This window comes from Nothoprocta perdicaria, unplaced genomic scaffold, assembly GCF_003342845.1.
Source record: "Nothoprocta perdicaria isolate Ctin4 unplaced genomic scaffold, notPer1 scaffold_130, whole genome shotgun sequence".
Taxonomy (NCBI): domain Eukaryota; kingdom Metazoa; phylum Chordata; class Aves; order Tinamiformes; family Tinamidae; genus Nothoprocta; species Nothoprocta perdicaria.
In genome coordinates, this window is record NW_020454428.1 from 543,223 (window position 1) to 566,490 (window position 23,268).

General features: G+C 38.7%; 1 protein-coding gene across 2 annotated transcripts in view; it reads right to left on the minus strand.

Moving 5' to 3' along the window:
- The window catches only part of BACH1 (BTB domain and CNC homolog 1), a 26,978-nt gene continuing 3,710 nt past the window's right edge, over positions 1-23,268 (minus strand). Inside the window, exons 1-5 of one of the 2 annotated variants that reach the window (XM_026033664.1) lie at positions 15,195-15,227; positions 14,405-14,702; positions 7,986-9,377; positions 6,298-6,504; positions 1-1,303 (exon numbers count right to left, since the gene is read on the minus strand). In XM_026033664.1, the coding sequence (XP_025889449.1) occupies positions 845-1,303; positions 6,298-6,504; positions 7,986-9,377; positions 14,405-14,644 (2,298 nt within the window). In that variant the 5' untranslated portion in view covers positions 14,645-14,702; positions 15,195-15,227 and the 3' untranslated portion in view covers positions 1-844. Of the gene's footprint in view, positions 1,304-6,297; positions 6,505-7,985; positions 9,378-14,404; positions 14,703-15,194; positions 15,228-23,268 lie in introns of those variants that run through there. The other variant, XM_026033665.1, reaches the window with a different exon arrangement.

Consider the following 23,268-nt stretch of genomic DNA (forward strand, 5'->3'; position numbering starts at 1 on the left):
AGCTCATCACAAACAATAGTGAGCAAGAAGGTGCTATGATTGTAAGTGACTTTACAGCAATGAACAGCATTTTAACAAGCACACGGAATTTAGATGCCAGATGATCCTATGCAAACTAAGAGAAAAGTTGCCTGAGTTTCAAACTTTTACCTCTCTCAGTCTGTTCTTGTTACTCCTCCTTCAAAATTATGAATGAGAAGCTTCTGTACTTCAGTCATTCCAGACAGCTTAACTGGGCAGCTAAGGCAAACTGTACATGTTCTGTAACATGGGTGTTGTTACAGGCGTGGGAACAGCAGCAAAGTAACAAAGTGTTCCAGAGCTCATTTGCCAGAGTCTTCTCATAATGTCCCACTGACAGCAAAAACATTTTCAGAGCTGTATACGATTCTTTGGGTTTGCCTGCTGTGGGGAGGAGAGGCTGAAGAGGTAAGGATTCCACATGTAGAAGCTAGTGTGCATAATCATCTATTGAATTTTTTAAGAGATGTAGAGTGGCGTTTAGGTATTGTGACAAAAAAAAAAAACAGTGAGGTCTACTTTGCACCTGAATGAAAGCTTCCTCACAAAAACACCTGTGTGATGCAATTTATACTTTCAATTGACTTACCTGAACTCTCCTTGGCATTYCCAGACAGAAATGCTCCTGAACTGATACATACAAATTATCTTCTAGAACTACAGAGAGCAAACTCAAAAGCTTTCCAAGTRACATAATGACCATGTACTTGTTAATGTTGTTTCAAAAGATAATGTTTCATCTTTTCTATCACTTAGCAAGTTACTTTGCAATCCTCACTCTAAGTTGCAATGCTCAGAGCCTAGCAATAGAAAGACAACAGTTTTACTCATCTGTAGTGCATTTGTCAGTCATTTGCTGGCAGAAGTCTGTGATACCACTGCTCTGCCCACACTGTTCCACAAGTGAGGTCTTCTCCAGCGTTGTTACAGAAACTGGATGCAGTTCTTGTACTTGACTATAAGTTGGATCACACACACCTTTCACACACTGGTAACAAGAATTCTGCTCGGTGGTAGATGTAACACCTGAAAGACCTTCCAATTCCATACACGGTGGTATCACAAGTTCACTATCAGATGGAGCTGTTCGTTCTCTCTCGGGGAATAAGAAGGAGAGTGGACAATCTGAGCAAGAATATTTTGCAAGTATCTGTATTTGCTCATGACTCAAGGCTGCTTCCTTACACACTTGCTGGCAAAGTCCAGTCAGATTCTGCTTTGTCTCACCCAGAGTTGACAAAATGTGGTTTCTCTCCTTCAGCAAGTTCTCCTTCTCATTTTGCTGCAGAGAGAAAAAYAGCTTTTTAGTCTACGTGCTACTACACAAATCTAGGCTTGTGCTCTTCTTAGAGCAAGACTGTAGCTTGTTCTCCAGTGTTGCAGCAGGAACATTTAAGTAATAAACAGCAACACAATAACATGCCCGTGAAAAAAGGACACTCCTACACTCAAAAGTACCATCAGCTCAAGGTGACATTTCAGACACATAACTCTTCCRAAAATGATGCTGACAGCCCAAAGAACAGTTTTCAGTTATTAAATAAAGTGAAACTTAGCTCTACATACTGAAAATATTATTATTATTCTAAATATTCTTCAAGTAAAAATTCTGCAGGGTTTGAAATTCTACACATTTGAAATAGTTACATTGATTCAACAAAACTGGTAAACAGAGACTTACATTTTAAAAACTAAACACTCAAGACCAAACTTCACATTCTCATTATTGATATTATTCTTTTAAATGAAAATAAATTCAATTGTCAAGAAGCACTAAGTCTGTTGTGGAATAAATAATGGAGCTAAGATTAATTTCTCAAGTAAAACACAGAACATAAGAAATTTAAAGAAATAAAACTTGTTAAAATTTGAGACAAGTTATCTTCTTTAGGAACACACTAGCTTTCAGTTGTTCTAAAACACTAACTAGAACACTAGAAGTTACAGAGTTTAAGACAATCGACAGAGGAGTGACAAATCAATGAACCAAATAGACAAGAACAGAGTAATCATCACATAGATAAGCCACTGTTCTGTGAAATATTGTTGTTCTGTATTCTGAGAAATTACAGGCCAAATGGTTTGAGCTTTCATTGCTTATGAGTTCTGGATACCATTCAGACATCAAACAATATTGACCTTGCTTCCACAGAATCATAGAAGGGCTGAGGTTGGAAGGGACCTCTGGAGATCATCTAGTCCAACTCCCTGCTCCTGCAKGGATGCTCAGACCATGGGGCACAGGGCGGCATCCAGGCGGGTTTGGAAGACCTCCGGAGAAGGAGGCTCCACAGCCTCCCTGGGCAGCCTGTKCCAGKGCTCTGKCACCCTMACAGGAAAGAAGTTCTTCCTCACMTGSAGATGGAACTGCCTGTGTTTCAACTTGTACCCATTACCCCTTGTCCTGTCACTGGCCACTACCAAGAAGAGTTTGGCCCCTTCCTCCCTACATTCYTCCCTCAGGTACTTGGACATACTGATCAGGTCTCCTCTCAGACTTCTCTTCTTCATGCTAAACAGGCCCAGRTCACTTAGTCTTCCCTTGACATGATAGATGCTCCAGTACCTTAATCATCTTTGTTGCTCCACACTAGACCCTCTCTAGAAGTTCCACATTGCTTTATACAGCCTGGCTACACATTACAGAAGGGTTTTCCAAACACAAGGCAAAGCCAAAGGCATGGCAATTCACTAATGAATATCAAATGGAAAAAAAAATGAATTAAAAGCCAGCTTAGATCATTTTACTTCATATTGTACAAAGTCTTGATATATTTGAAGACTTCTAGTAAGTCATGCCACGGAAAACTGAGAGCTGGCCTAAAGACAGAAGTGACATCTGGAACAGAAGAAGAATGAGGAAAAGGTAAAGAAGGGCAGGAAGCAGCAAAGAAGCAAGACCACAATTAAGTCACTAGAAGAAAGTTAAACACAATTCTATATTTTATTAAATATAATTTATAAAATTAATATAACATAACATAATAATTATTTATAATTATATATTATCTATAATACATATTGTATATAAAATAATTATTATAATAGTATAATGATAATTTTAAAAGGATTGAAGTAGTTTCAGACACACAAATTTCTGTTTTCAGATGAAGCTTTGGCCAATTTGAGAAGTCATAATCATTAAGGTTATTTGTTATCATTCCTTCTACATCAACTCTTACAATTTATTTTTAGTTCTTCTTGCATTCCCTCTTGTGGGAGAAGCCTCACACTGCAATCTTTACCATTTCTTTTTGAGAGAACTGACTAACTTTACATGGCATTTTGCAAGAGAAGCAGTGGCTACCTATCCTTTTTTGCCTAAAATGATTTGAAAAGTTGCTTTACTAACAAATTACCACTTGTCAGCATTTTTTGGAGCAGCTGTTGCCAGATGTTCTAATCTGAAAACACTTTATGTACATTTTGGATACGCATGGACTTATGAAATGACACAGACTATTGCTCAATACTGAAACTTCTACATTCAGAAATATTTTGCAATGTAACTCCTCTTCCTGTCAGAAATAGTTGACAGACAACATACTTCATTATTAAAGAAGTTAATATCATATTGCTAAAACAAAGCAACATTACTGAATATTAATTGCTCGGGGCTTTGTCCAGTTATGCCTTGAAAACCAAGACTGGAGCGTGAACAAACCCCTCTGCTCCTTACGTGCAGCCAAAGCCTCCCACGGCAGCTGGTAACAGCATCTCCCTTCTCACTGTGAAGACCTTGAGGACCATCCCACAAACACAGGCAGGCAGCTGTTAGGTCCTGCCCCTGAGGTCTCTTGTGCAGGGTGAACAAGCCTGTGCTCCCTCTGCCTCTTCTCATRGGACAGGTTTTCCAGTGTCCTGGTGGCCTCCTCTTGCCCCTGCTGTAGTTTAATCAATGAATTTCCTATATGTGCCCAAAACTCGACACAATATTATAGATGTTTTCTAATGAGTGCTTAGTATAATGGAAATGACCACTGCCCTCCAAACACTGGCCGTGCTTCTGTTAATACAGAAGTCCAGGTGACCTTTTCTCCTGCCAGGACACACTGCTGGACACGCTGCAGGGCAGCTTGCCAGCTGCCCGGACCCTCAAGGTCCTTTTCAGGGAGCCCTGCCAATCACCCCWGCCTGCCCTCATGCAGGTGGTTAGTCTGTCCCAGGTGCAGGATGTGCCCAAGAGACACAGCACAAACACTGCATTTTTGATATCTGAGAAAACAAAAGCCTTTTAAGCCACCAGGAATAGAAATTAATACAAGAAAACATGTATTTTGTACAAACTACTAATTCTGTACAAACTAGAAAAGCCTAATACAGAGAATATCTTGAGAAGATCAAAGAATCTAACAGTTCACACAGCACTGACCCAGGGTAACAAGAACAAGGCAGAAGCAGTTCTACCTGAAGTAACCTGGATGTACCATAGCCTTTCATAGATGTCCCCTAAATCTCCAATTACATCTAGACAGAGCTCAGAGATTGCGTATTTGCTCACAACTTAACAAGCTTGATGGTCCTAAATGGCAACTGCTATTTAGACATGCCTAATAGCTCCAAACGAGGTCTAAATGCCAAAGAAACCTTCTCTGCACAGCTGGAGAAAACAAGGGATTGGATAATGTCTGTGCCTACAATGYGACTCTGTCCTCACAATTTTCAGCTTGTTTTCTAGAACTTGTATTGCGATATCTGCAACAGCAGACACTCATTCCCTTCTAGTGCTGGTCCAGTGAAGAAATCATGTTACACTATGACTACCAGAGTCACTTGTTCTGTTCAGTCAACGGCATGTTGAATCTTGCTGATGAATCATATCTTTAAAAAAAAATAGCTTTTCAACTGTTGCACAATGTCGGTGTTACATAACAAGCAGAAACAGCACTAAGATGACCAAAACACTCAAAGTTTGGAACTGTTGGAAACACAATCTCTCTTCAGTCACACTAATATGACTACTGACATGATCTCCTGCTTCCCCTTGCCCCTAGAGCACCATCTTCATTCACCACGCTGAGTGGGCTTCTCTGCTGCCTTGCCAGGCTTGCATGGCACCTTAGTCCTGCCTTACCTAAGTTGTTTCAGAAGTGCAATGTGTGTCATGGAAGATGATGAAGCACTTCTGGAAGACAACAGAGTTCCAGCTCCTAGAACTTTGCTCCCATTTTACTTTCCTTTTCACTCCAATGTCAGAAGTGCTTACATAACTGCGTATATACCTAGCTGAAACACAAACCAAACTCATCGAGATAAAGCACAAAGTCTAAACCTCCAACATCACCACCAAAGAAAAAAAAAAAAAAAAAAGAATTACAAGAACAGTAACCCTAACTCACCCTAATTGAACCATAAATATGAAGTATGAGCAGATCAAACAAAGATTGAGGATGAAAATTTACAACAGTTTTCTTGCTACAAGATCTTCAGATTATTCATYCTTATTCTGAATTTATACATTTAACTTTCCATTACCTTTTAACAATATATACACAGACTTAAATATTTATTTTTAYGTACATATACACATGTGTAGATATATTATAAATACACATGGTTATACATACACATGTGTGTGATTTTGGGGAAATTCAGATTCATTAATTCCTTAGCTACAATCTTGATGCCACTGCTAAAATATTATGCAGCTTCCTGAGTTCTGCTGCATCTTCCTCCTTTCTGCAAGAGTCTTAATGAAAAATGTTTTCTGAAAAAAAAWTTTCTTTTTCTCTCTTAACGAAAAGGGTTTTCAATTTTCAAGAGCTGGGAAACAGTCTACCAGGCCACATTGGTGTATTACAAGAACAAATGCTTAGACAGCTAGCAGTATTTTTCAGCTCTACCAAAATAAATGAAAACCTTTTCTTGCATTTAACTCTATCATGAGCAGTAGGACAAGCTGAACACCACCAACAAAAATAGAAAAAAGCAGAAGAAGGAAAAAGGTTGAAAACTGAACAGAACGGGATGATAGCTCAGTTTGTTCTRTGTAATTAAGGTCAATGCTGTTAGGCTTCAGAAAGAGCATTCACCCAAAAAGCTGACTGACTGCGATGCATTTTTACTAAAGCAGAAACAAAGCTACACAGGGAAAAATGTGTGCTCCTCAGGAGTGGTGCACAGAAAATCTACAGCAGTTATCAAGGAGTCATGCGAAAAAGAGTGGTAAAGGTCATACAACTGGATTGTAGAAAAGCCGCTTTCAGAACACTAGCAAATGTCCAGTCGAGATATTTAAGAGAGACTAATTCAATAATAATGTGCATTTATACATACCAACTTTTCAATTTCAGATTCCAGATTTTGTATGCAGTCAAGTTTTCTCTTACGACACCGCTGTGCTGCAATTCTATTTTTACTTCGTCTTCGGATATCATGGATACAGTCCAATTGTTCAGGAGTTAATTTATGCATTTTCAGAAATGACTGGAAATCATTTCTGGAAAGTGAAATGATCCTTTGGGTGTTAAACGGCAGTTTTACCTAGAATATAAGATACAGTTCTGAAACAAAGGTGAAACTGAAACGCATAAACACTAACAACTCAATTTAATTTTAGTTTTAAGCATTCTTTAAGCATATAGTAGTACTTGCTTTTTTTTTTATTTATTTATTTTTTTTTTTGGTCAGAGACAAGAGCAATCTAATATAGCCATCAATTTTGGTAGATAAAATCCAGGAGCTTCAGGTAGGTGAACTGCTGAGGCACTGGATAAATAACTGAGATAAGCTGCACACTAGAGCTTCAAGATGCAGAAGTCAGCTCAAGGTCRTATTTATCTTACACTTTTTAATATTTGGAGTAGAAAGAAGTTCTTGCTACAGAACCCTGAGCTACAGAAGCAGTAGCTTCAGAAATATACACAAAAACCCTTTAATACTGAAAGCCATCTTTACCTTTACAAAAATAACCACTGAGTTTTATTAAGTGCCCAACAGAATCTTACATTGGAGTATACTAAGCAGAAGGAATACATCACCTTGCTACAGACACAGTCCTGAATTTRGGTGTCCTTCTGCATTTGAAGAGCTCTCACTGCTAACATAAATAGGCAAGAGTGTGTAGAGTATTGCCCTCTGCAATGATGTGACTTACGTCTTGGCAGTATAAAGATGGGAAATCTACCTAACTAGTCCTGGGCCTGAGCCTTGCCTGCCATCTTTCTACACTGGTTATACATCTAAGACTCAGTAAGGTCTCTAGATCTTGAAAAGAGAAGCTTTAAAAAACAAATTTTCTGCAACATTAAATGATTCATCATACACAGAGTCATATTGTTGTTCTAGGAACTGTGACAGAAATTATTCTATTTTCTGCATATAGTAAAACTTATGGTATTAGATTACTTATGGCATCTGTCCGAAATACTATCAAAGCAATGCCATGAAAGAAATAAGTGCCAAAAACTTCTGCAGATGGACAAACAACTACAAACTACATTAAAGAGAAGGCAATACCATTAAACCAGTCTTAAATACACAGTTAATGAATCTAACCTCTAAAACAGAAAACACATATTGCAGGAAATAAGGCATTAGTTTTCTCTAAAACTTTTAAGTCAGAACAAAAACATTCGAACAATGCACAAAAAGTTTCCAAGAAGTTCAGACCTCTCCCAAAGTTTGACTGAAACGATCCTCCCCTCCCTTCAAAAACAAACAACTCCCCCTCCCCAAATCTTCTTTTACTTGCAACCTTTTTGATAAAGTTGTTCCGGAAAAATCACAGACATCTGAAAGGTCTAATGCTCAAACAGGTACCACTTCCTCTCTGACAAGTAAGCAGCTCCTGGGAATTGCCTATTTGATATTCCACATAAGCCTTAGAATCGTTAGGCAAAAAGATTGAATGGTAAATGAGACTTTAAATAAGCAATGACAAATGACAAAAGACTCAGAATTAGGCTTCTGAAGAGCGCCCCGAGACCCAAAAGCAAAGGACATAAATGCATACATATCCCTACCTCACAGTCCTGTTCTCTTGCTGAACAGGATTCGCTGTCTCCCTCAGTGTCAGTCTCCGAATCCTCTCCCAAACTTATCACGTAGTTGTAGGGACACTGATCCTGCTGCTGTCCCTGCACATAATCTCCGCTGCTTATTTCAGAGTTGGTGGAGCATCCTTCGGCACTCAGGTTGCTTATAAAGGGGCAGTTGACAGAACTCAGTGTTGTAAAAGTTCTCGGGGGGCAAGGCTCAGGGCTCTCGCTGATCCTGATACCCAGCCACGGACACTCCGACTTCTTCCCTGAATATACCGGTTCCAAGCACTCTTTTGCTACCGCAGGTGGTAAATGTACTTGGCAAGTTTCTGTACTGTAAATGTCACTCCAGAAGCCTTTTGCTAGGTGTTCTGCCACTTCTCTCTCCACACTGCTTCGATCACCAGCTGATGCAACGTTAATGGCTTCCCTAGGGCACGAATCCATCTTCAAAGGGGCAGCATCTTGACTTTCAATCTTGTCGCTCCTCACTCCAGGACCTGCGACGCTTTTCTCTGCTATGGCTGTGTTGCTTTGCACATCAGTGAAGTTCAAGTCACCATATTGCTCACATGTAAGTAAAGACGACACAGAATTGGGTCCATGAGGTGCAGCAGAGTTTGGGGCAAAAGCAGCAACTTCCACTTTCTCCACAGGACACAAAATGCTCTGAGTCAGGGAATCTCTCTTTGTTTCTTCTTTTTTCTTATTCTCTTCCTCCCCTTCTTCCATTTTTACCTGAGCCTCTTCACATTTTGAGACCAGCTGCATAGGTGCACACTCCTGAGCTTTTTGTGTGCTATCATTATCAGGTAACTCCTTCTCAAGAAAAGCTGCAATTGGTGGCACTTGAATATCTTTAACACTGGGACTGGGTTCTGAAATATGAACTTTGTCATTTCCGAAAGCCTTTTGGAACTTCCTATACTTGGGGCACAGGGAAGATGAGCTTGAAACATTCCCCCTTTCTAAATGTGCAGGATCACATGTTTGATTAGTATTATCTTGGAAAGCAGGAGACATTTTAGCATTTTCTTCATCTTTAAAGAGCTTTGTCTGAGGAGTTTGAATACATTCTTTTTCTAGGAGCTCCTCTGTTTCATCCTCTATTTCTATATCTGCATCATCCACATTGCCAATTTCAGGGCTTCTTTTCTGATAACGCTGTGTACAACATTTCTTCCTGGGACATTCCTGGTGATCTGTTTTACAATCCAAGAATTTGAATTTGAGAAACTGAAAGCAAGATTCTTCAATGTCACGTATTCCCAGAAATTCAGCACACTTGCAAACTTCAGACACATTGTCTTTATTTAAAATAAGTTTAGCTGTGTATGCAAACTGAAGCAAAGGACTAAATCCTTTAAGTGTTACCTATTTAAAAAAAGGAGAAAACAAACAAACAAACAAAAAAAAGCATTAGTATGGCCAGCTTCCTGCTTGGTTAAACCTTGACCAAACCAACCTTTGTCTTCTGCYGTAAGTATACGGAGGATGAAAAACAGCAAGTCTCAATACACTTCTAGTGCACCAGGCAGCTTCACTGCCAAGTTTACAGTTACAGCCTGATCATTCAATACAAGAACAGGAGTCAGGGAAACACAGACTGTTTACCTGTAAGCAAACTGTGCAAGACACAGAACATGACAAAAGCAGCAAGTTTACTGCATGGAAGACTTCTACCCCTATTTGTCTTGAGGCAGATGTGTTGATGCAGTTCTATCCTGTATACGTTATGACAATTGTTAGCTTCACTATGATCAGACTTTAAAACAGTTCTGCCAGCATAACACCAATAACAAAAAAGACTGTTGTCCACTGAAAAACAGAATCTGGAGTCCAATATGAATTATTCTCAAATAGGATCACAGAACTTAATGATAATTAACCCTTCCTTTAAAGAGCTATTTTTGATATTTGCTTAGTTTCATACAACAGTGATAATAAAAAGTTTGAAAAATAAAATTTCATTATGTGATAATTTGTTATTAGTGCCATTCACTGCTTTCTTGCTCCCATGGATTAAAAATGTATTCAAAAACTCTACAACAAAAGCAGTTAGACTCTGAGCTTAAAGACTACTAGGAGCAGGTAGATTTATTTTGAGCAACTTAATCATTATCATCTCCATCTCTACTGCAGAAAAAAGGAAGTCCAAAGCTCACAAATAAAAATTCTGTTTTGTTACAAACTAAACAAAATCTTCCAAAGACAGAAAAAAGAAAAAAAAAAGTGAGGAAATCACTTGGAAGTCTGTACACATACCACCTTATGTTACAAATTAGGTTACACTTCCTTTACCCTTTAGGAAAGGCAGAGCAATATRATCTCTATGACTAACCATAAACTCAAGCTCACATTGTTGGCAGAATAATTTAGTACAGTTAATATATTAACACAATGCTTTATTCAGCATAAAGCACTGAGTTTTATTTTGATAAAAGAAGGGAACAAAGTTAACTATATACTAACATTTCATTTATTAATTAGATCTCTCACCTTTCCCTTGAAACTGAGGAATGACAGACGCAGAAAGTTGAAGTTGGAAGGTGCCTCTAGAGACCATCTAGAGGTGCCTCTAGAGGACCCCTGCTCCTGCAGGGACACCCGGAGCAAGGGACACAGGGCGGCATCCAGGCGGGTTTGGAAGATCTCCAGAGAGGGAGACTCCACAGCCTCCCTGGGCAGCCTGTGCCAGGGCTCTGTCACCCTCACAAGAAAAAAGTTCCTCCTCACTAACAGATGGAACTGCCTGTGTTTCAGCTTATACACACTACCCCTCATTCTGTCACTGGCCACTACCAAGAGGAGTCTGTTACCATCCTCTTTACATTCTCCTCTCTGGTATTTGTACATATTGATAAGATCCTCTCTCAGTCTTCTCTCCTCCAGGCTTAACAGTCCAAGCTTGCTCAGTCTTTCCTCATATGAGAGATGCTCCAGTCCCTTAATCATCTTGGTTACCCCCTGCTGGACCTTCTCGAGAAGCTCCACATCCCTCTTATACTGGGGAGCCCAGAACTGWACACAGTACTCCAGGTGCGGCCCCACCAGAGCTGAGCAGAGGGGCAGAATCACCTCCCTTGACCTGCTGGCAACACTCCTCCTGATGCAGGCCRGGATCCCATTGGCCTTCTTGGCCACGAGGGCACACTGCTSACTCATGGTTAACTTGGTGTCAACCAGGACTCCCAGGTCCCTCTCCATGGAGCTGCTCTCCAGCAGGTCGACCCCTAGTCTGTACTGATGCCTGGGKTTATTCCTCCCCAGGTGCAGGACCCTGCACTTGTCCTTATTGAACCTCATGAGGTTCCTTTCTGCCCAACTCTCCAGCCTGTCCAGGTCCCTCTGGATGGCAGCACAGCCCTCCAGAGTGTCGGCCACTCCACCCAGCTTGGTGTCATCTGCAAACTTGCTCAGGGTGCACTCCGTGCCCTCGTCCAGGTCAYTGATGAACAAATTGAACAGCACYGGGCCCAGYACTGACCCCTGGGGGACACCACTGGCCACAGRCCTCCAACTGGACTCGGCCCCATTTATSACCACCCTCTGAGCTCTGCCATCCAGCCAGCCCTCGATCCACCGCACTGGCCACTCATCTAACCCACGCTTCCTGACCTTCCCCATAAGGATGTTATGGGAGACTGTGTCGAAAGCCTTGCCTGTAATGTAATGCACATAATACATGAAAGGTGGTTGTAGACAGCTCCCACGGAAGCAATTTAGCAAAAGATTTTACACACTTGTAACTTATGTGAAGAGTTCTCTAAAACACTATGTGAGATACTCAACACTTGAGATAGCACAAGGATTACACGAACACATTAACTCATAGTTAATCCTATAGAGTTCACAATATAATACAAAGTCAAGCACAAAATGCAATGCTTATGTAAGGCCGCTATGCTGCCATGAAGTCTTCAGGCTTAGTACCCTAGTCAAAGAGATTTAGTAAATTTATAGACAGATGATGCTTACACATGAAACTCAACAAAATACAACAATATTTCAAAAACCTGCACACTTTCCACATAAAGTATTTCCAGAACCTCTTATTACTAAAAACTGGAAGGATCATAAGGAAAGGTCACCCTACACTCCTTACACCTTCTCCTGTGCAGCTCTACCTGGCTCAACTCAAACAAGATACAAAGCTAGATAGACTTCTGGTCTGACGGACCCAGAGGAACAATTTGTATAGAAACCTATTATTTAATTTGTACGTGGGCTAAAATTCTTAGAATAAGAACAAATAAACAAGAGAACTGAGATCAAGTTGTCAGGGTTTCATTTTGACAATATAATGTACATGAACTACTTTAATTCCAGGAATACGTTGCCATTTCACACTCACAAGGCTGACATCTCTCATTTTAAATACTTTAAATACTTCACATGATTAAAAAGTTTAACAAGTTGTCAAACCATGTGATTGATGTTTGTCTCCCTTAAATATGCTTCATAAACCAACTTATTTCAAAATATTTCACATTTCCCAGAAGAGAAACTCAAGCTACTGAATCTTAAAGTGTTTTTACTAAGCAATAGATCATATGATTAGAACATGACATTTACTGTTAGTATTTTTAATTGTTGCTTCAGCAGATTCACTTCTTAGATCAGTAACACTAAGTGACATTGTTACTAAGTGCTAAGTGTAAACTTAACAGGACATAATGTATTTTATGACAGCACTTTTCTTTCCAAAATCTGGTCCCTGCTCACTCCGCTTTATCATCCCCGATGCTTTGTATTTTCTCCCCTTGCTTCCAACTTCAGTCTGCATTTCTTATTCTTCCAATTTTATCTCAGTTATTCCAAAACAAAAGTTCCCTCTTCACCATGGTGGGGGAGAGGATACTACACAGAACAGTAAGGAAGCTGAACAGAAGTGACACAATGGTGTTATGCTCTCACAGACCCCCTTGACACAAATTCGTTGATCAACAATGATTAGATTAACATGATCTCCTAACATCACTAGGAACTTGTGTACGATACTTACCTTTCCTCTGGTTTACAAGACACTAGCTGAAGTCTGAACAATTTACATGTTGCCTGCTTTGGGGTGGAAAACAACAATTTCCTCCTGGGAAGCCTCTGTTGCTTACCTCTGTGTTACAAAATCGAATCTAGAGTAACCTGTTCTATACAATACTGCCACTTCAGGAGACAATCAGATCACTTAAGAGGTTCTTTACTTTTCATGTACTAGTGCAGTGCTGAACAACTTCGCTCTTGGTTCCTCTGACCAGAAAACCACAGAAATCAAAAAGGCTGAGGATGGTATATCAGTAAGAAGTTGTTAGTAGGTCATCTGTAAAAGATGGAGGGAGTCTAAACTCTTATCTGGTAGCTTAATACAAATATAGAAAGCATCAAATTACACTCAGGTTGCAAACTATGCAACTCTCATAGCTTAAGGAGGAGAAAAAAAACACCTTTTAGGTCAAAGACTGTCATGTGCACCCACCCACACACCCAACCATTAGAAACACATCACTAAATGTTTAGGCAATACGATATCCAAAATTTCTGAGGCACAAAGAGTCCACTCACTATCATTTCTTATAACTCCTATAGGGATATATGCCTCTTATAACGTGACTGTTCACACTTAAATACTGCTTGGAATCCTTAAATGTCTCGAGTGCTTCAGACATCAAACAACATTTTCTTTCCTATGAGATGACACGTTCTAGCTCATTCCCATGAAACGGCTCTAAATTTAGTATGAACTAAGACTTAGCATTAAGGGGGGAAAAATAAACCTAGAACATACCTGAACTACATTTTCACCGTTTCAAAAGTAGGGTAACTCCATAGACAAACTCGAAATCAATGTGTTAAAACAATGGCAAACTGGTAAAACACAACAGTATAAGTTTCAGTAATCTTGTGATTGAGGAATATCAGTATGGCTATGTTTCTCAAACACACGCATTTTGGAACATACATTCATTGAAATAAATCTTGAAAAGATTAACTGAAAGGTTATAGTAGCAAAGCCACTTATTTATTATTTTGAAAGTATTTCCTTTTCATATAGGCAGCCTAGTTTGCTCCACAGAATTTGAAGGAGTCATTAATATATTTTTTGTGGGACTTGCATACTTTCAACCATGTGCACAATTATAGAAACAACATTCACTTCCATAAATAGAACTCCTCCTCTTTACACTCCCCAAAGCAGCACTCATTTATCAGTCTGTGATATATACTGACTGTCTAGCTCTTACCTTAATCAATGGCAGCTTTTCCACTTAGAACCTTCTCTCCCCACAGTTCTTAACTCTTTTACTTAAGAATTATTAATCTCAGTTAAGTATTTTCTACTATAAAAAAGAACTGAACAAATTAGAAGCACTTGCAGGTAAAATATAGAAACAAATACTACTCACCTCTTCTGGTAAAGTGATGATAAGATCAGAATCCAACTGGCCCACAATTCTTGAAAGGAAGTAATTGCTACAAGCTGCAAGCACAGCTTTGTGAGCCCGAAATCGCTGATCTTCCACTAAAACAGTAACATCACAAAGAATATCTTGCTTTCTCTGATCATTGAGATTGTGGAGTACATTGGTACCATGTACTGAAGACTCGTATGCAAAAACCACGCTATTCTTCTCACTTAGAGACATTCTGTATCACAAATGTTAGTGTGAGTCTCAGTGGAGAGCATGCTTCTATTCTTCAAATCTGTGAAGGAAAAAAAAAAGTATGTGGAAATCATATCCCAAAGGAACCCAATGAACTGTTCGAGCATAATAAGTAAACACTGAAACACAAACTTGTCACAGGGTCATTAAAAGAGAGAGCAAAATAATCCAGGGGGGCAACAACCACTGGGCTTTAGTTGRTTGATTTCATTCACCAGCACAAGATCTTTGCGATAACAATATCCACCATTACCTGGGACAACTGTAATTAGGGAKCACCTTGTCAGGTAGCAACTAGTGTAACTAAACAGAGTACCCTGCTTCACAAAATCACAGAATATTCAAGGTTGGAAGGGACCTCTAGAGATCATCTAGTCCAACCTTCCCGCTCAAGCAGGGACACCCAGAGCACAGGGCACAGGRCGGCATCCAGGCGGGTTTTGAAGACCTCCAGAGAAGGAGACTCCACAGCCTCCCTGGGCAGCCTGTGCCAGGGCTCTGCCACCCTCACAGTGAAGAAGTTCCTCCTCACCTGAAGATGGAACTTCCCGTGTTTCAGCTCATGCCCATTGCCCCTTGTCCTATCGCTGGCCACCAATGAAATGAGCTTGTAAACTTGAGAGCTTGTATCTTCTGCTTGTCCCAGAAAAAGAAGAAACAAATAAAAATAGAATTAAATTAAAAAATGAAATAAATGTTAAAAAGTGCTACAGCATTACTTCACCCTGAGAATACGGGGACCTCTCAACCTCGCAAGGAGTTGAAAATACGACGGCATCTCTACACCCTGAACACRGGTCAGGGGCCTCAGGGCCTCGCCAGGAGCTCCCTCAGCCCAGCGTCCCCGGGCAGGGGCAGGGGAGGGATCCTCAGCTCCCGGCACAGCCAGAGGGGCTGGCCAGGRTCCTTCTGATCCCTGCTCAACTCGTCCATGCTCGACTCTGTCTTTTATACCCACAGGGAAGGAGGAYGTCACTGTGCTGTGGTCATTCCTATTAGGCCTCCTTTCCAAAAGGCTCTGGAGGGATCAATAGGAGTGTCTGCTTTTTCTGCACTGTCACCATGCAGGGTCTTGGTCCCTATCAGTGTTGGCAGTGTGTCCAGTCTGGTGCTGCTGCTGTCTTTAGCCAGGTGAGACCCACCCTGCTCCACAGGATTTCCCACTTCCCTGTCTTCCTGCTGGGAACAGGGCCCATTCTTCTCCTTATGGTGTCTCTGCCATATTTCAGAGTGCAACTCAGCAGTGTCATCTGCAGCTCATTACTCACCCATCAACACCATCTGCTTCAAAGATATTTCTGACTAAATATCCAAGTTTAGCACTTAATGTTTCATAAGGTTACCAAACAAGTAATACTATGTGCATTTAAGATGCTCATGCCTCTACAAGCACATTTTAAAACATGCATTTTACTGCAGATAAATACTACGTAAGTAGCTGCAGTAGAGATAAAAAAACTCTAAACCCTGAACAAAATACCATGTGCGCCTTCAGTACTAAAAAAGTGTTCAAGAGCAATAATTTTACTATAACTGAAAAATATTTAAGCATTTATTTTTAATTATGCGTATATTATGATATCAACACTACAGAAACCAAAAAAAAAAAACAGAACAGAAACCAAACCAAGATTTAAGCCAAATTTCATCAAGATAAAATATAAGCTATTTGTGTTTGATAATTCACCCAGTACAGCCAAAATATTTCTTCCATCTTCTTTYAAGGGTAGTTTGCTTGCTAAACCAGGCAAGAGTAGTTAAATTACTCCCTTTTTCCTTCTAGTGCATACTTTTATTTACATCAGCTCTCTTATTTTCCACCTGCCTCAATTCTCTAYTGCAGTCTTTTTTATCCTCTCCTGCACAATAGTGTCATGCTTGTTAAAAGTTTGTTTTCATAACTATGCACTGATAAGATGACCTAGCAATGGAACTTCTTTCGCAAGAAAGCTTCAAAGTTTTGAAATAATATTTTTTACTGGATAATAAAATTTATATAATATTTAAAACCTTGAAATAAACTCAAATACAAGCGCTCTGAAACTATTCCTGAACTCTCCGTATTTGAGGAAAAGGGCTAGGAAGACAGCCCTGTTACAGAAACCAGACTCTAAAAATAACCCTTACTTCCTCTCTTCACACTCTATTTCTGCATTGCTACTTTTGGGGGGTGATAGAGGAGATTGAGCTTTCCAAAGGAAAAATAAACAAACAAGTAAAATCCATAGCAAGAGAGTTCTCATATAAAGCTTGATCAAGTCAAAGGAGCATATAACTGGATCTGAGATTGTCCTACAAGGAAAATATGATGCTAYTGGGAACAGCATTGTATTAACAAACTGAACATTGAGATTACACTGGACTATTTCACCCAAGGGTTACCAGAACTGAGCCCAATCATTGAGACTCAATTTAGCTCACACAGCCATTGTACTGCTCAACAGTTTGTTACGGTATGCCAGCTCCCAAAGACAATAAAACAGTAGCCAATGCAAATTTTCATTTTTTTAAGCATGGGAAGTCTCTCACAACTTGGGGAGAGATGAGGTATAGGCATTTTTAAATACATTAGAGAGAAGAAGAAAAACAAACAAAACATACCCACATATCCTGCCAGCAACACTCCTGGGTGCCAACTACTAGTAGTTATTTTCATAGAATACAAGCAATTTTAGTAACGGTTGCCCAAAATTTCAGTATAACTTCAACACTCTTCACAGAGATCTTGGTTATCTCTGCCTAGGTAGAAACAGAAAATTCCTTGTGTGACATTTCCAGTGCCAATAGTGGCATAGACTAGTAATGCATCAGCACCAGCCCTGTCTGTAGAGCAGTACAGTTTATAGGGACTGCTTTAATTTCCCACTCCCTAATGAAATGACTGAAGACAAATACTTTTGAGTGTAACATACATTAATATACTTAATCTCTTGAAATGTTGTATTTCCAAATGTAAAGATTTCAGCAAGTTATGTCCAAGCTTTTTTTTWAAATATATAACAGTATAAAAGTTTCAGATATATAAAATATAAAATGCAGAAGATCACATTAAGAATTTCAAACTTTGAGAAGATTTTTCTCTGTAAAATCTAACTGTTGTTATATAYAGTAAGGAGAGAAATCAAAAAGAAAAGAGCCAGAAGACTGCAAATGCTCATGAAAAGAAAAATTGTCAGACAGGAAAGGGAAAATTTGACCACTGTAAAAAAAAAAATTAGTTTTTGAAAAGCACTGGCAAAGGTCAAATTGTTAAATGTCTAACTCTGTTTTCTAATAGTGAAATAAAGGCATGCCCCTGCATTTATGCTAGTATTCGTCATGAAGACTAACCAGACTATCCAYGTTGTTCAAGCATGAAATACAGTTGTTCATAATCCTGGTTTTATGTCCATTCATAGGAAACACTATCATATGTTGTGACAGTTTCATTCCAAACAAGACAGGCTATCTCTTCTGTAAACTTTTTACCTGTACTCTAACTATTCTCCTGGAGTACTTATAAATTACTTAAAATTAATTCCACTTTGGATTGACAAATAGGGTAAAAGCATAAAGTAGACAAAACAGTTTARCAGTATTTTTTAAAGAGGTTGAGAAGTTGCAAGCTCATACTGCAACTCTTTCTCAGTAGAGACCCTTCCAGACTGTGCAGCTTTATTTTACATAATTAAAATTTCTACAAATAATTGTATTTTAGACTTTAGATGAAAGTAGCAAAAATTTAAAGGGAACACTCACTTTTTCCTGAATAACAGCCCCAAACTCCTTTTCTACTACCCTAACTCCTTATTTTAAAATGTTTGAGTAAGAAATGTTTGAGTAAGAAGCACTAAAAGTAGGCATAAACACTAGTAAACACTAGTAAAAGCACCCAAGAGTCAACAGATTACTGCACATTTAAAACATTGTTAAGTGAGTATTAATTAACACAAAAAGTACATGAATGCAAAGGAAACAAAAAGAAACATATTCATGAACGTTTCTCAAGGTATTTAACATAGCAGTTACCATAAAAATTAARAAGAGTGCAAGAAGATCTTTTAAAGCTTAAAAGAGTCCTTACAAATGCAAGCTGAATTAATTAAAGAAGAAATAATATGAAAGCACACTAACTATAACCCCTAGTTTAACGGAAGTAAGCTAATCTTTTCAATATTGGGGCATTCTCAAATTCCTCTCGTGAAATCTTGGACACATTACAGCCCTCATCTTGCAAAGAAAAAAGAATATAAATATATGTGCACATCTCCAAAAGGAGAATTTGCAGCTGGATGAATGAAGTTCTACTTTGAAAATACAATCAAGCACGTAAGAAAAAGCTCCCTTTATCAGACAATAAAACTGAGATTAAAAAAATGCTTTGCTTAAGGATAAAAATATTTTCTCTGGCTATAACTTGATCCTGCATTATCAAATGAAGTGACACTCATTTTCCCCCTGCTAGCATATGACTCAATGGGAAAATCTATGCCAACAAGAATCATTAAATCTGTTGAATATGTGATTATTTTAACAGTTCTATTTTAAATTTAAGTATTTTATTTTTCCCAAGAATATCCAATAACTTGGTCTGCAAAACTAAGAAGTCTGAAAAATGGAATACAGTTTTTTTGAAATATACAGCATAAAGATCAAAGCACGATGCCTATCAAGGTTCACTGGCAAGTACAGATTCATTATTCTCATATATTTGAAGTTTTTATTAGTTTACATTATAAACATGGAGGTAACCATGTTTATCATGGTTACCATACCAAATGTAAGCTGCTTTAAGTAAAATTGGACTTCAGGTATGTTCATGTGATTGTTTTCCATTGGTAAGAGTTGTTCCTTGCCAACCTCAATTAACCTGTATTATTCTGCAGGCAGAGACCCTCTAAAGCTGGGATTCTGGGTGACGGATATGAAGGAAGTCACTAAAATGCAGCTCTTCAACGTCTCCTCACACGGTGTTAAAATATATGTGTCTATATTTCAATGATAACACAATCATTACGTCCGAGTCCAGATAAAGGTATAAGGAACTGTTGTCGCTAGGTTACGGAAGGAACAGAATTACAGATAATATTATCTTGGAACAGATAGTGTACGAGTAGGAACACTTTGCTAAGACAAACTCATAAAGCGCAGTGTTATTTCTTACCCACATGCACTAAAAAAGACTGGCACAAGGTAAATTAGCTTTAGCTTTCATGCTCAGCAGGACCACTACAAGGGAGGAGATCCTGCCATGTAAAGGTTTGCACTCAAATTAATATCCTGTGATAAACAAGAAAAGCATTAGAGGTTGGAGGTGAGGCTTGGAAGCATCAAGCTGTAGCTAGTGCTCACAAAAGCAAGCACAGAAACCTCCTTACTCCGATGCATTTACAGTAGGGCAAAACAACTGCTTGATGAATGAAGTGCAGTCTCCTAAGAAAGTTCAGACTAGTAAAGTGTGCAAAGACCCTCGTCCTGGCTTACCGAGCAAGTCTTCCTAGGAAACCACTCCTACAAGTCAGRATCTGACACAGCACGATTTCCTCAAATATTCAGTGCTGAATAGTAATTTTTTCATTATGCAAAAAATAGCAAAACACACAGTATATGTACACTCAAATGAGTGCTTGCCTTTTTCTGTTGCTCAGTCCAAACTGATCACCATTTACCAATAAAGCCTGCCATTATCAGTAAGTATTATTCCACAATATAAGCTCTAAATTTACGAGGGTGAGGGGAAAAGAGGGATGAAGAGATTTAAGAAAGTAGTTGCAAAAGACTGCATGACTGGGTATCCCATGCAAAAGGGCACTTTATATACCTAACCAGAAGCAAGAGATATGGAGTATGGATGCTACCTTTGAAACCTAATAATTTGAAACCTAATAATAATAATTATAATAGCAAACAGCTTCTGTGTAGAAAAAGAGCACTTGCCTGTTTCTAAAAAAATCAATGCCCCATCCAAAATACTTTACAATAAGAAAGGCTAAATATACAGGATCATAAACATCAACTGAACTAGCAAATAAATAAAACATATCAGATTTTCATCTAAAGTGTAGAAGTTATTATTCAATTCAGTGAATTAATATTTAACAGGTTATTTTGCATCAGTGTGAGGTAATCCCCCAAAATGTCATACGGTTTAAACTTCTCACTACCTTACAAATAATACCAATTTTGCATGCTTGCAGCTGTTTTACTCTATATTACACTGCTCTTTTTGAGCTGAGAAGAGCAGAGTAACAGTTGGAAATGTCTCTGCATGTCTAGGACAGCTGCCAGAAGCTATCACAGAATAGTTTAGAAGCACAAAGGGCTGCCTAACACACASGTAGGCTCAGGGCCCTCCAATTTATGTTTGAAGTCTAAAAAGAAAAAGGTGAGAGATTTCCGTAAWTGAAGAGGCAAGCTTTACAACTAAAGGCCATCTGAAGCTGAAATGATCCACTGCTATACTCAGAAAGAAAAATCCAGAATGAACAAGTCACAGAAAAGACTCAGAGTCTATGGAGCTCACTTTGGGCACAAAGTCAAGAAATATTAAAATGGTCTTTCAGTAGAGATAGAGGACCAATATGGCCAACTGTTGTTTCTGATTTTATTTATGGTACATCTATGATTCATGTGTCAAGTTATTTTACATAAGCTATGTTCAAGTCTTTCAAATGATCTTAAAAATAATAAATCAGAACACATAAATACACAGAAATCAATAACAGTCACACATTTACTAGCCAGAAGGGTCGTACTTTTCAGGAAAGAGGTAGCCAATTTGCTAAACTGGCAATCTTGGGAGTTAATCTAGGGATATGGGAGGAAAGGAGAAATCCAGCATCTAATTTTAACCAATGGAAGACAGCCACCAAGTTTCATCAATGAAAAATTTCTGGTCTGAGCATCCAAGCTTAATGAACATTTATGAAAGGAGGAATCAGACTCACTTTCTAATAAAATACAGGTCTAAAACACAGGAAGCTTAAAAGCAAGGGGAKGTGAGAGAGAGGGAGAGGAGGAGCTCAAATTAACTTTTGATTCTTTATGCCCTACAAAGATAACTATGGTCCTAGCAAGACCTAAGCAAACAATGAGTTACAGAAGTTATATCCTGTGAAATCAGTGCTTTCTTGTAAAGAAAATAAAATAGTGTTTTATTTATTCAAATGTTCAATAAGTTTATTTCAGAGATGTCTAAAAAGAATTAATCTTCTATTCCTAGGATCAAGTATCAATTTTATGGTTCTACCATCAACCATCCCATTCTACAATTTTTTTTTTTTTAATTTTTATTTCAAAAATCTTCAACAACCACATACTTTCTGGAAATCATCCAGGCATGAATTACACACACACACACACACACACACACACACACACACACCCACCCCTGTTTCTTGTTCAAGAACTTAGTGGAAAATCATCTGCTAATACACATGGGATATCAATCCTCTGTAATAATCACAATTTTTATATGTTTGCACACAAGTTAAATTCTTGAAAGGAGCGTACAGACCAAAGCTCCTCCCCAACAACCCAGAACTCAGGTAGGGCGTCTTTATTGCCACTGCCACTTGAGCTGGCTGAACCTGGATACACAGATGCAAATTCAGCGTTCATGATTATCACAACAAAACCAGCAAGATTAATTCACCATCTAATAGTGTTCACTGACAACTGACAATAACAAAGGTCTACTCAGCAGTCATTGTGATAACTTATTTGTAATCCTATTACTGTGCTCTTTCAATTCCTGAACAGCTAAAAAGTGCATTACAGAGGAAAAAACCTTAACAAACCAAACAACACACACTGAACTCTTCCCTCCTTCCCTGCAAACAGAACCTCCTGTGTGCTCAGGTGCTATTCTGGATTTTTGTGCTGCTCTATGGGGTAACTTTCAGCAAACCACTTACCACCTTCGGTTTCTTAGGGTGGCTGTTTACACTCACTCTCCTCTATAAAAAGTTCCATCATCCACAGAYGCAATGCACAAGAAAACATCTACTGTTTATTACTACTAAAACAAGGTGGTTAGGTAASAGACAGTCTAAATACGTGACAAAAGTTTCTTTATTTCAAAAGTTTTGTATCTATGTTCTTCCCCCAACTATCTCTCCTTTTAAGGAAATAAAGTTATTTTACAGATGATGCAGAGAGAAGTTAATAGCTGCTGATTCATTATGTTATGCTGACAAGGCATGAACAAGCATTTTCATGCTTTTTTCTTCATCTTTACTTCAAAAAGACTTTAAAGGAGCAAAGTGATTAAAACTAATAAAAAGCAACTCTAGTTCATAAAAGCAATCCTTTAGCCTCTTAAGAGGAAGGACTCATCTTCAGATGATCCTAACTGAAATTCTAAATTGTACTCATGTTATTAGTCTAAACATCTGGATGGCACTGACATTGTTCACAGCCTAATTACATAAATAAACTCTTAAAAAAAAAACACATTATGCTTCTATAACATATTCTTAYCCCAGCACTTGGATTCTTGTCAAGTCATAAGTGAGAGGGGAAAMAAAACAAACCAAAAAACCCACACCCCATACAGGAGTGAAGAGGCACAGCAAGTCATAGGTCTGCACTGAGACCCTTAATTTGTTTTCCAGGTGTTATGCCTT